General features: G+C 46.1%; 1 protein-coding gene across 11 annotated transcripts in view; it reads left to right on the top strand.

Moving 5' to 3' along the window:
• PCNT (pericentrin) overlaps positions 1-11,889 on the top strand; it is a 151,041-nt gene extending 139,152 nt beyond the window's left edge. For all 11 annotated transcript variants that reach the window (XM_087417893.1, XM_087417888.1, XM_087417884.1 and 8 more), the window contains 6 exons: positions 4,163-4,282; positions 5,435-5,667; positions 7,339-7,415; positions 8,803-8,938; positions 10,830-10,957; positions 11,442-11,889. In XM_087417893.1, the coding sequence (XP_087274019.1) occupies positions 4,163-4,282; positions 5,435-5,667; positions 7,339-7,415; positions 8,803-8,938; positions 10,830-10,957; positions 11,442-11,485 (738 nt within the window). In that variant the 3' untranslated portion in view covers positions 11,486-11,889. The remainder of the gene's footprint in view (positions 1-4,162; positions 4,283-5,434; positions 5,668-7,338; positions 7,416-8,802; positions 8,939-10,829; positions 10,958-11,441) is intronic.
• The last annotated feature ends 1,225 nt before the right edge of the window (positions 11,890-13,114 follow it).

Below are 13,114 nucleotides of genomic sequence, written 5' to 3'. Positions count from 1 at the left end.
GCCTGTGTTTGTCTTTAGTGCTAAGATGTGTTTCCTGAAGGCAGCATATTGTTGGGTCTTGTTTTTTAATCCATCCCACCACTGTGTCTTTTGACTGGAGAATTCAATCCATTTAACTTTACAGTAATTATTGATATATGAGGCCTTAATGTTGCTATTGTATTGCTCATTTTCTGGTTCTTCTGCATTTCCTTTGTTTCTCATCCCGTGTGTTTCAGACAACCAATTCAGTTGGTAGTTCTGTATGATGGTTTTTTTAGTTTTCTCTTTATTTATCATATGTGTCTCTATTCTGATTGTTTTTTTAGTGGTTACCATGACGTTTGTATAAAACATCTCATGGATGAGATAGTCCATTTTCTGATGGTCTCTTATTTCCTTAGACTAAGTTGATTCCCTCCCTTTCCTCTTCCCCTTCTAAGTTACCATCGTCACAACTTATTCCATCTTGTGTTGTGAGCTTGTGTTTAAAGTGATGAGGTTATATTTATTATTGGTGTTTTCCTTCCCTTTATCTTTGGTATTATAATTAAGTGTTTGGTAACCTATTCTGATAGAGAGCTGCAATTTTTCTGATTTTGTCTACCTATTTTTCTCCTTGCTCTAGGCTTTGTATCCCCTTACTCTTTTTTTTGGGGGGGGTGAGGGCCTTCTTGAGCATTTCTTGTAGTGGGCATCTTGTGGCAATGAAATACCTTAGTTTTCGTTTATCTGGGAAAGTTATTATTTCTCCATCATATCTGAAGGATATTTTTGCTGGATAGAGTATTCTTGGCTGAAACTTTTTGTGTTTCAGAATTTTGAATATATCATTCCTCTCTCTCCTAGCCTGCAAAGTTTCTGCTGAGAAATCCACTGAGAACCTGATAGGAATTCCTTTGTACGTTATCTTTTTTGTCTTGCTTCCCTTAATATTTTTTCTTTGTCATTGACTTTTGCCCGCTTTACTACTATATGCTTTGGAGAGGGTCTTTTCATGTTGATATATTTACAAGATCTGTTGACTTTATTCACTTGTCTTTCCAGCTCCTTCCCCAATTTGGGAAGTTCTCAGCTATTATTTCTTTGGACTAACTCTCTGCTCCTTTTTCCCTGTCTTCTCTCTCTGGAATACCTATAATCCTTATGTTGCATTTCCTAATTGAGTCGGATATTTCTTGGAGAATTTCTTTGTTACTTTTTAGTCTTAGTTCTCTCTCCTCCTCCATCTAGAGAATTTCTGCATTCCTATCTTCTATTTTGCTAATTCTTTCCTCCATATTGTCAGCTCTGTTCTTTAAAGATTCCAGATTTTTCTTTATCTCCTCCATTGTTTTTCACCTCCAACATTTCTGATTGCTTTTTCTTTATAGTTTCAGTATCTTTTGTGAAGAATTTCCTGATTTCATTGAACTATCTATCTGTATTGTCTTTTAACTTGTTGAGCTTTCTTATGACAGCTACTTTGAATTCTCCATCATTTTGATTATAAATTTCTGTTCCTTCAGGATTGATTTCTGGGTTCTTGTCCTTTTCCTTCTGGTCTGGAGAACATATTTTTGCATACTGTTTGAGGGTCTGGGTTTGTTTTTCCTCATATTGATAATATCTGGTCGTAGCTTCCACCTGCCGCCACTGAGTGGGGTCAAGAGCTGTGTGTTTTGAGCCCGCAGGCGCTCTGGGCGACCAGCTGAGCTGAAGTGCCAGGTCGGGGGTGGGGCGCTTTCTTTCGCCTGCCAAATCCTGGGGGTTTCTTGCTTTTCCCTCACTGTCGGCTCTCCTGGAGTGGTAGCTAGGTGAAGACACCCCTACAACAGTTCAGTCCTTTCCGTGTGTGAGTTTCTCACGGGCTGTGGGGGAACTTGGAGAGCAACGGTTTTCCCGTGGAGGGCCGTCCCCCCCCCCCCCCCCGCTCCCTGAGAGCTGCATGGACCTGGAGTCGCTGTCACTGGGGAAGGAGAGGAGTTCTTCTTACCTCCTTCCACTTCCTTCGGGGATTCCAGCACCTCCACCTTCAGATGTAAGGCTGCTTGGGTCTCCCAGACATCTTTTGTGTTGTGTGAATGTTCTCTGTTGGTATGTGGATGTCCTTTTTGTTGTACCTTGGCGAAGAGTCTAAGGGGAAAGCTCACTCTGCCTTGATGCTGACGTCACTGTCTTGGAAGGTTTTTAGTGATGAGTTTGAAGTTTGTGCTGTTGGTGGGTGTGTCCTACAGAAGTCCATTGGATCCGGTTCTCCAGTGACCTTGCCCAGCCTCTTCCTGCTTGTGCTGTCAGTTACTGGGAGGGGAGTGTGGATGTCTCTGAAGAGGACTGTGGATTTGTCTGTTTCTTCTTTCAGTTCTACCCAGTTCTGCTTTGTTTGAACTCTGTTGGTAGGTGAGGTAAAGGGACAAGCAGATCCACGACTTCCATTCTTTGATGTGAGAAGTTTTAAAGGCTCCACGTTCTAACCCTGACAAGAGCTGCCATTAGTGTCAGTTCGCAGCCCTGTCTGCTTCTCTGGAACTTGCTCAGAAAGTGTGTTGGCAGTCCCTGTTGAGAGTGTCCCCTTGGGCCTCTGTGGACTAAAGCACAGTCACCAGTAGAATGCTGTTATTCTTTTTGTTTTGATGAGGAAGATTAGCTCTGAGCTAATATCTGTTGCCAGTCTTCCTCTACTTTACATGCAGGACGCCTGCCATAGCATGCCTTGATGAGCGGTGTGTAGGTCCACACCCGGGATCCAAACCTGCAAACCCTGGGCCACCGAAGCGGAGCGTGCAAACTTAACCACTATGTCACTGGGCCGGCCCCAGAATGCGTTTTATTCTTTATGTGAAAGTTAACAAGGAAATCAGGAAGAAAATATTTTTAATGTGTAAATCAAAGGTAGGCTGAGAGTGAACTGCTGGAGTATTTTCTGCTTCATGTCCAAGATGACTTCTATTCCTTGAGCATTTCTTTCCAGAAATGACCAAGCTGTGTTTTAGAACCAGGGTAACATCAGTCTTTTCCTTCTGCCTCATCAGGGAGGTCACGTGAGAGCTGTTCGATAGGATCGCCATACCCCCGGCTCCAGCTTCCTCCTTCCTCAGCCTTGCCCTGGACTTGTGGGTTGGCACGACCAGGCTGCCTTTGATTTCTGTTCCAAACTGCTGGACAGAGGCCACTGACCACATGGCCCCAGCAAGTGCTTTGAGCTTCTTTCGGCTTCGGGAACAGGCGGGTCCTGGTCATCAGTTGTGGGTGGCACCTTTGTTCCCCTCACTATGGGACCCTTCTCCCTCTATTAATGTATTCCCCACTGGAGCTCTGGGCTCCTCTGCATGCTGTCGTGTCCCGGCCGTACTGTGTACGTTCAGACAGTTGCCTGGTCACGATGTCCTCTCTGCATGGTGCCCATCCCTTGGCATGAAGGGCTCCTGTGTGGGGCCCTCACTAAGGTTGGCGTGTGATTTGATGATGCTAGAGCAGAGCCAGGAGTTAGCATTTCTAGGACCAGGGAATATGAAGGTGTTTAATAGGAGTAAAACTTTGAATTCAGGGTTATTTCACAAATACTTGTTTTTTTGTTTTTAATAAAAATGCACCTTTTGTGCAATCATACTTGAGTAAATGGTGTGTAATAATCACCACATAAGTGTTAATTATCTTCTCACTAGTATCATGGAACAATTTGGGTACCACAGAAAAGATGCTGAGGATGGACATAGGCATGGCCGTGTCCTGGCATTCGGACCATAGGCATTCGGCCATGTCCATGCACCCAGCCTGCTGAGAGCCCCCAGCGCCCTCTCCCACCCATGGGGCCTCACACGGGAAAGGGCCTGGGGGAACAACCATGGAAGGAACGAGGTGTTTGAACATGACCTTCTCCCTGGGGTTGGGGTTGGGAGCAGTCGTCCACTCTCCTCTACTCTTAGCCCTTCTTCCCAAGATGTTCTTGTGTAAGAACAACTCTAGATTGGTGGTCACCAGAGGGCAGGGGGTGGGGGAGGGTGAAAGGGGCAAAGGGAACACATGTACGAGGAGGCACTGGCAACTAGACTCTTGGTGGGGAGCACAAAGCAGTTTCTACAGAAGGAGAGATACAATGATGCACACCTGAAGTGTATACAGTGTTACAGACCAGTGTGACCTCGGTAAAAAATGAGGAAATAAAAGACCTCTCTGTAGATGGTGCTGTCTGTGTTTGTTTCAGAGGTCAGACAGGTCAGCATGGAAGCAAGACAGGATGGTCCTGCAGAGCTCACCACAACACCCAGACCCAGGACTGCCCACGCCGGCTGCAAGCGAGGAAGCAAAAGTCTCCAACATCAAAGTAAGGCCAAGCTGAGGGCCGTGTCAGGTGTACAGAGCATGGTCTAGTTGGTGCTCGTTATTTAAGACTTTATATTTTTAGAGCAGTTTTACCTTTACAGCAAAATTAAGGGGAAGGTACAGAGATTTCCCATAGACCCCCGGCCCCACACATGCACAGCCTCCCCCACTGTCAGCATCTCCCCGGAGTGGTGTACCTGTTAAAGTCAGTGAACCTCCATCAACACGTCATCATCACCCAGAGTCCACAGTTTACATTAGGTTCACTCTGGGTGTTGTGCGTTCTATGAGTTTGAACAAATGTGTAATGACGTGTCCACCATTATACTATCATACAGAGTGGTTTGTCCTAAAAATCCACTGTGCTCCTCCTACTCATCCCTCCGCCCATACCCCCTAATTGACGCTTTTTAAAATCCTGGGTTTGTTCATTGTAGCAGGCCAAAGCATTGTCATGACTGTGAGGTTCTCCTTTCCTGGACATAGTTGCCAACACATGTATCAAACATGTGCCTGTTAACAGTAAGAAGACATGCTGATTCTAGTTGTCAAGTCATTTCAGATAAGGGAAGTTGAAGAAAATAAACTTTCATTTGAAACTTGGTGTAGTTGTATACAAATACATTTCTGTGCTCATGTTGAGTCATCAGATAATAGTCTCTGCAGCCTGAAAAAATCCTAGACCAGCATTTCACTAGTCATCATTTTTGACAATGATATATAAGCCGTGGGCCCTCTCTTGAGGGAAAATTGCCTGTTAGGATATGGATACCAACCTCTGGGTACAATTGAGGGGGTTCCCACAGCCCTCCTCTCACCCCCGTGATGTTCATGGAAGCTGTGATGAGACCCCCCACCCCACCCCCAGTTAGACCTTACTTAGTGTCAAATTCATGGTCCTTTGTGGGGGCCCCTTCAATGCTGTGGAAAGAACGTCTGTGGTCTACATTTTGTCTGATAAACAAGATCGAACTCTTAACAGCAGGGTTGTCTCTGGTTACAGATGTCATGCAGGGCTGATTTCTGTGGTAATTTGCTGAGGAAGAAAGTAGTCTGGTTCTTTGTAAAGCACATTGGTGCACATGTGCATACAAGATTTGTCAGCAAGGTGTCTTAGCTCTGTGATTAAGTTTTACTTTTTTTTTTCTTTCAGATGGAAAAATTGTACTTGCATTATTTGAGAGCAGAGAGCTTTAGAAAAGCTCTGATTTATCAAAAGAAGTATCTTTTACTGTTGATTGGTGGATTCCAGGACTCTGAACAAGAAACACTCTCCATGATTGCTCATTTGGGAGTATTTCCTTCCAAAGCAGATAAGAAAGTTACTGCATCCCGTCCTTTTACAAAGTTTCGAACTGCGGTCAGGGTGGTGATTGCAATATTCAGGTAACATTGAGGCATGTGCTGCCGCCGTCTTCGTGAATAGGAGGCGCGTTGTGGTGGTTTTAGTCTTTGAAACTCTACCATTGTATTCTATTTTAAGATGAATGACATTTGATGTTTTAAAGAAGATATAGATAACACTTGTCTTTAAGAAATCATGTGCAAAATTATCTCCTTCTAGAACGAAAAGATTTAAGAATGCCTTTTTATCACAAGACAACACTGTGCCCCTTAATGGGTATAATGGGTCTCTTGCCAGGACAGGCACATCTGATCAAGTTTAAAACTGCATTTCACCTCTTCATATTTCAGTTTCTTATAGTTTAGTCAAATTCGTGTTACGTAAAAGGTGTTAGGTGTATAAGAATACATGCGCCACCTGGTGGTGGCTGTGGCGCAGGGGCTTTCCAGTCTTGGCCCTCTGACCCCTGCTCTGGGGGGAGGGGAGGAGCAGCCCGCTGCAGGGCGCAAGGGGGGGGCCTCCATCTCCACCTTCGATGCTGACCCGGCTCTGCCCACCCGCCCCATCCAAAGGCATTGCTCGTTCTCAGCCGTTATTTGCACAGTGTCAGTTTTGGAACAAAGATGTGACTCCCTGGTGTGATTGGGAATTTTGACCATTTCAAAATTAACAGTGATGAAAATCCATTTTATAGTCTAATTTTACAATATGCTGAATTTCTAAAACTGTTTTTCCCACTACGAATTGTGCGGCCGTGTCTGTTCCGTGATGCCCGTGGAGGTGCCTCCTCCAGGTCACGCTTACCTTTGTCCGCGGGAACGGGCACAGCAGGGTGGACTGTGCTACAGAGAGTGGGTGGGAATCCTGTTCCTCGCAGAGACCCAGCACCGTGCCCACCAGCGCGGCCCGCTGGGGGAAGCCAGCCGCCTGCTGGGAGCCCTGGTGGGGTGGGGAGGCCCTCTCAGCTTCAGGGCACTTAGTCCCCTCACCCCTGCATTCTCCTGACCACACTACCCACCCACATGTCTGTTTCTATCTGTCTGTCCATCCGATATCCTTGGAGAGAATGCCCAGAGGAGGACAGATGAACAGACCACACCCTGCCTCCCATCTTCCTCTCAAGCGAGGAAGATCATTCCAGTGCAGCAGTAATTTTAACACCAAGGAGAAAATGCCTTCCAGGAAGGCCTCTGGGGCTCACAGAGGCAGTAGGGCCTACAAGGGGCTGCCCAGGAGGCCTCCTCCGGAGGGGCCTTATCTGGAGAATCCGTGATGTCCGCCAAGCCAAGGAGGAGGGAAGTTGCAGACGTGAGGGGCCGTCCTAGGAGAGGGACCATCCTGGGAAGGGGTCTAGGAGCCCCCACACTGTTCCCCTCCCGTCACCCGACGTGGCACTCCTCACCCTAACATCCCTGCTCCCCGTCTGAGGGAAAACGCGTGAGGGCGAGGGCCTCTGTTTGCTGCTGTCTGTCCGGGTGTTGCAGACTGATTTTGAACTGGAGTCTGACAGACCCTAGCTGGTGGGGGTCAGGAGGGGTCACGGCGGGAAAGGTGCTGGGGCGCAGACATCAGGTCGTCAGGTCGCTGCCCTGGGTGAGTTGGCCGTGACGAGGCAGAGCCCACCCACCTTCTAATTCCAGTTGTTGGTCACGTTGGACTTTCACTCTTGTTTTGCTCTAGTTTTCAATGTTTTGTCTCCTCTTTTTTTGTAGGTTACGTTTTTTGGTTAAGAAATGGCAAGAAGTAGATCGGAAGGGAGCTCTGGTGCGAGGCAGAGCGCCCCAGCCAGGTGGGACTGGTGGGACTGCGGCCGCTCCCTTAACTGACCGCGTGCGTAAACGCCGCCTCCAGGCGTATCGTCGCCCTGACACGCTGGCCCTTCTCAGTGCTCACGGGGACGTAATGAAGAACAGTGAGAAATCAGTAAATTCAGTCTGGGCAGTTGTCCAAGGGGCAGGAGATGGGTTTTGAAGGAAAATGGTGTTTATGTTGGGAACAAGCACAAATAAAAACACAGTTTATACAGTTAATGTCAGTGAATGAAAATAGTTCAAAGGAGCAAATGAGATTGAAAAAGATAAAAATCTTAAATATATTGACTAATAACTTATTTTTAATAAAACGTCTTTTTTATTCTCCAAAATCAAGTGAAGTTTTACTTCATGCTGCCACATCTCTCCTTTGAGAGCATCATTGCTTACTTTTGGCTCAATCACATCTTGTCTCTGTGGTTCTCTGCTGCTGCCCCCACACAGAATGGGCGCTGGCGCCGAGAGCAGGCCTCTGGGTGGGTTACTGCCCCGCGTGTAAACGCACGCAGAGAACTTCCCACCCAGCAAAGGGACGTGGCCCCTGGTCCTGTGGGGCCCTGGCCACCTGGAGGGGAGGCTGCATTTGGGCAGCGCCCTGGAGCTCTGCCGACCATCATGGTGACTGGGCTTCCCTGGCAGTGAATTGATTTGCACACCTTCATTGTTACTTCTTGACATCGGAATGCTTTGTTAGCCTTTAGTCCTTTAAGGAAGTTTGTCCCCGCTGGGGTGCATCGGGTGCGTGGTCTCCAGGGTTTCTGCCCCTCCCTCTCCTGAGCCCACTCCTCAGAGCTGGGTGGAGGAGACCCCACCCCAGGCTCACCTGGCACCCTGCTGCCTCCATCAGGGCCCTGAGCCCTCTTCCAGGGCACTGCCTGTACGGAGGCTGGGGCTCAGGGTCAGCCTTGCCAGGAGTAAAGTATAGGTGATCAAAACTCAGGTTTCTTCTAGAGCTTTTTAAAATCTAACTTTTATAACTTTAGTACTTTAAAAATGTTTTCAGATTGCCACGCAGACTCTTTTTTTGGGGGGGGGGTGGAGGAAGATCAGGCCTGAGCTAACATCCATGCCAATCCTCCTCTTTTTTTTTTTCTTGCTGAGGAAGATTGGCCCTGAGCTAACATCCGTGCCCATCTTCCTCCACTTTATGTGGGATGCCGCCACAGCATGGCCTGACAAGCGGTGCGTTGGTGCACGCCCAGGATCCGAACCCGGGCCGCCAGCAGTGGAGCGCACGTACTTAACTGCTACACCATGGGGCCGGCCCCAGGCAGACTCTTGAAAGCTTATAAATTTAAAATTTTGGTAGATGGGCCTTCCTGCTAAGATGCATTCATCTCTTTTCTTGATCCCTTTGTTGTTCAGTGATTCTGGGGGAAGGATTCCTGGGGTCACAGCAGCAGCAGTCTCCACCTGAAACCAGTGAATCCCCAACCCGGGACATGTCTTCCAGCCACGCCAAGGACCCTGTGCCAAAAGCCTCACCTCGCAGGAGGGAAAGGTGAGTTGTGGGGCTTTCAGCCGCTTTTCCGTGTCAGAGTAGATGGGACCTGGTTTGTAGCCATCAGTAGGAGCCCAGGCTGCAGTGACAAGCTGCCGCGCGTGGAGGTGTCCTTGGGCAGATTAGTGTGGGTGCCTAGGCCTGCCTCTAATGGAAGGGGGCCCCCAGCCACAAATAACACCCCCTACACAGACACACAAGGCCTTGGTTGGCCTTACTTAATCTGTTTTCTGTGGGATTTCAGTTTTTTACACACGGGCATTGAGATGTTACAGCAAAAATCTTAAACAGCTGTAAGTTATTTGGGAGAAAAACCTTTTCAATTAAAAAAACAATTAAGAAGACTTGTGGTTAGATTGCAGAAGGTAATTTTGTTTAAATATTAAAGTGAAAGAAGGTTTCCTCAGTGACTATGTGTAATCTGAGGCCCATGTGGAGATTGGACGTAATGTGTTGTGGCCTGTCAGGAGCAGTGTGGTGAACCTTAGTTATCTTCATCACAGGTTACACCCCATTTTCCTGACCATGAGCTTTCTCTTCTGAGTGTTACTTATGAAAGATGTGATTTCCATTTCCATCTCTCCAGGTTGAACCATGTAAATAATCCTGTTCAAATGCTGGAATGAGGAATTCTAGATTATGAGTCATTTATTTAATTCTTTCAGTTATGAATTTTCCAGTATTTGGAACGTACCCTTAAAGTGTACAGAAAAGTTCAGTTTGTGTCTTTGTGGCTATTTGTACTGCACACGTTAAGAATCATGTAGGTGTGTCATCTCTTTTTCCTCTGTGTGCTTTCCTAGTATTCTAAAGTGAGCGTTCTCCACTCTCACGGGAGCAAAGCAGATCATCCCCATCTGCCGTCAGACTAGCAGGGCATGAAATGCTAGCATTTGCTCTTTCACTCCATGGCCTCTGGTTGATGATGACACCTCCATGCGAACTGCATTTTTGAGTGTAACCATCTGTGGTGTCGCTACTCTGATGGAGAAACAATGCGCACCAGTGTCAGTGGCACCACGTGCCACGTGGCAGCTCAGGCACCAATGAGTCTCTTCTCTGAGCAGCTGAGCGTTGCAGCTCACTAGACATCTAATTATGCTGCTGATTATGTCCCACCAGCGTATGTGACTCCTCAAAGAAATGTCTTTTGAAAGTTTTGGCTTTGGCCCGGCCCCAGAGCAAGGCAGGGAATGCACCAGTGTGAGTCCGTGAGGGCCTGGAAGCCCAGTTCTGTTTGGGGAGGACAGAGATTCTCTGTCTGGGGGCTGTGGCACCCCCGGTACCTGGATTGGTAACATTTATGGAAAGAGTAAATGGTGGCCGAGGCCTCTTTTATGTGGATGGCACGAGGACAGGTAAGACACGTTCCCTACCCTGCAGAGAAAGTAAAGAATGACACAGATGGTGGGCCCCGGGCCCGGCGGGAGACCAGGAGGAAGGGCGGCTGACGGGGGCACTGGATGGGGGCAGGTGAAACCGGAAGTGAGGGGGATATTTGCGACGGTCAGGGAGGGGCACCTCCCTCAGGGCCCAGAGTGTGGGTTTGAGGGACTCTGGTGCATAATCCACTGGAGGTAATAGATTCATACATGGAGATTTAGTGAATAAGGTAACATACAATCATTCTTACTCACTTTAACTCTGAGACGGTACATAGAGGTTGGTTTTTAAAGCACTGTGCAACACTCTTTTGAAGCCTTACTTTTTTCTTTTGTGGTAAAGAAAGGATGGGAAGGAAACAACCATCTGGGTTTACCCATTTCCACAGCCTGTCTGGTCAGCAAGACCCAGCACCACTTCCTGTCTGGTGTTCACCGTGTTCACCGTCTGTTGACTTCAACTCTCATTTTCTTTGTTTCTTGGTGTGTGGTGGTTTGTTTGTTTGAAGATCCAACCTATCTCCAAATTCAAGATCAGAAAGATCCCTGACTGCTTCTGAAGATCCGGAACATTCCTTGACGGAATATATTCACCATTTAGAAATGATCCAGCAAAGGCTAGGGGGGATACCACCAGGTAATAAAAGTCCTTCTCTAACTATTTTTTAAGATAATATAACTGTACCCTAGGAATGTAAAATAATATAGAAAAAAGACTTCTGGAATTCAGCTTAGTAATTGTTGTTAGTTTTGGTCTTAATAATCAACTGTCATTAATAGTATTAGAAGAAAGGTTGTATGTGAGGACACCCCAGAATTGTGTGAGCAGCACTGTACTTGGCAATGGGTGTCGGGAGCAGTTTGACTGAATGACTAGCTGGGCCTTTTGGTCCTTTCTCTTACACTCATAGGAAACATAAAGACTATGTTTCAGCCAGGATATAATTTGTCCAGTGTTTCCTAACCGTCATAATTTAAACCACTCTGTATTTTAATTATAATTCTTATTTCTACCAAAAATAAGATTGATGCAGTGGTGGTGTTTTGAAATTGTGCAATTCTTCTTAAGAGACCTGTGAAGCCTTCTAACAAATTGCTACGTCATTTTTATTTATATTTAGATTCCACTTCAAAGAAATCCTGCCGCCAGAAGATTAAACAATGAATAAAATCCTCGTGGCTCTTACCTGTGACAATTCTATTTGAGGAAAAGATTTGTTTTTCCTGTTGCTAAGAAAAGCTTGTTGTGTGGCATGGTGTTCTGAGCGATGCCCAGTCCCCTCATGTGCCTGAGATGCCAGCCCCTGAATGCCATTAATTGCATTGCTGCAAAGCCAAATGGAGTCTTTTCTATGTAATTTCAGTACATTTTAGCTCCTTACCTTCATGAGGTGGCGTGTGTGCTCCAGAGTGTCAGGCATCTGTGCATGTTGGCAGAGCCACCTGTCTGCCTCCAAGAGAGGTAAGCAGAGAATGGCTTCTTGTGGTTTATTTTCTGAAATTGTACAGATGGAAACTTGGTTTAAAAACAAAAAGAATGAAATTAAAGTACTGTTTTATTTGTGAACAGCCCTTGTGTTGTTTTTTAGTTTGAGTTTGCTTTTATTACTGGCAAAACAAATAAAACATAGAATTTATGTTAAACAGGAGTAAGTCAGAATCTTTCAGTGGAACTCAAAGTGCTCTTCGCCTGGTAAAGACGGCCGCTTGCCTTTGCTGGACCTCACGTGGCTGCTTGTTGTATTTCTGTAAGATGCTTCCACTGTGTATCTACTCTCACGACTATGATCTTTTCACGTTTTATGCATACTCACTTGTACCATGTAGTAATATCTTGCCAAGTGTCCTTTGCCCAAAAACCTACTATACAGGTATATTTATGAGTATCTCAGTGTCTTTTTAGGACCTTTGAACATGACATTTATTCCTTTGGTTTAGGTTTTAATATAAAACAACTTTTTCTAAATTGCTGCTTACTTATTTCAGTGATGGATTTTTCTTTCAACTTACAACCCTGGTACGTGTCTGCATTTTCTGCATATTAGCCAACGCTACATTAAGGTCACTGGTTTACAACCTTCTCACCTTTTCCACCGAGTTCTGCATCCTTCTGCTTGATGCTGCTGAAGCTGAAATCTTAGTTAGCCCCAGCAGCAGGAACCCAAGAAATGTCTCTTTGGTTTCAGCATCCAGAAGAAGAATGATTGAAGTTGATTATCAACTACTGATAAATAAGTATCCGTGTGCACCAGTATTAAGCTGACAAGGGAGGGAGGGCTCATTTAAAGCCAGCAGTGGAAGCGAGCATCACACAACTCATTACCAGGGGAGATGATAATTAAAGAGAAAGAGGCATTCACCCTGCCTTTCATCCTTGACGAGGGAACATTCTTTACCGAAAAGTGCCAGCTAATTAATACGGAGGGAATGGATACAATTAGAGAACCACCATTCTGCAACCCCCAGCGAAATAATCAGTTCAGGTTAGATTCATCAACAGGTCCTAAAACTAAGGTGAAATTCCACTTTTACAGCTCCAAGATTGATAGTCTCCACTTTACTCACAGCTCACTGTGGATGGCCTGGCACAGTGTCGTGTGCATCTCCCGTGGCATGCTCCCAATTTATAGATGGAGGAACAAATGACATGAAACCATGAGGAAAAAGACAAACATGGAATATTCTATAGGTGATTGGCTTAGTTTCATCAAATAGACAATGTTAGTGGGAAAACAAAAGTGAGGGGTCTGTTTTAGATTAAAAGAAACTAAGGGGACATAACCAAATGCAATGT

Source organism: Ceratotherium simum, chromosome 27 (genome assembly GCF_057802395.1).
Source record: "Ceratotherium simum simum isolate JZ-2026a chromosome 27, ASM5780239v1, whole genome shotgun sequence".
In the NCBI taxonomy this organism is placed as follows: Eukaryota; Metazoa; Chordata; class Mammalia; order Perissodactyla; family Rhinocerotidae; genus Ceratotherium; species Ceratotherium simum.
This window is presented reverse-complemented; position numbering and strand designations above follow the sequence as displayed.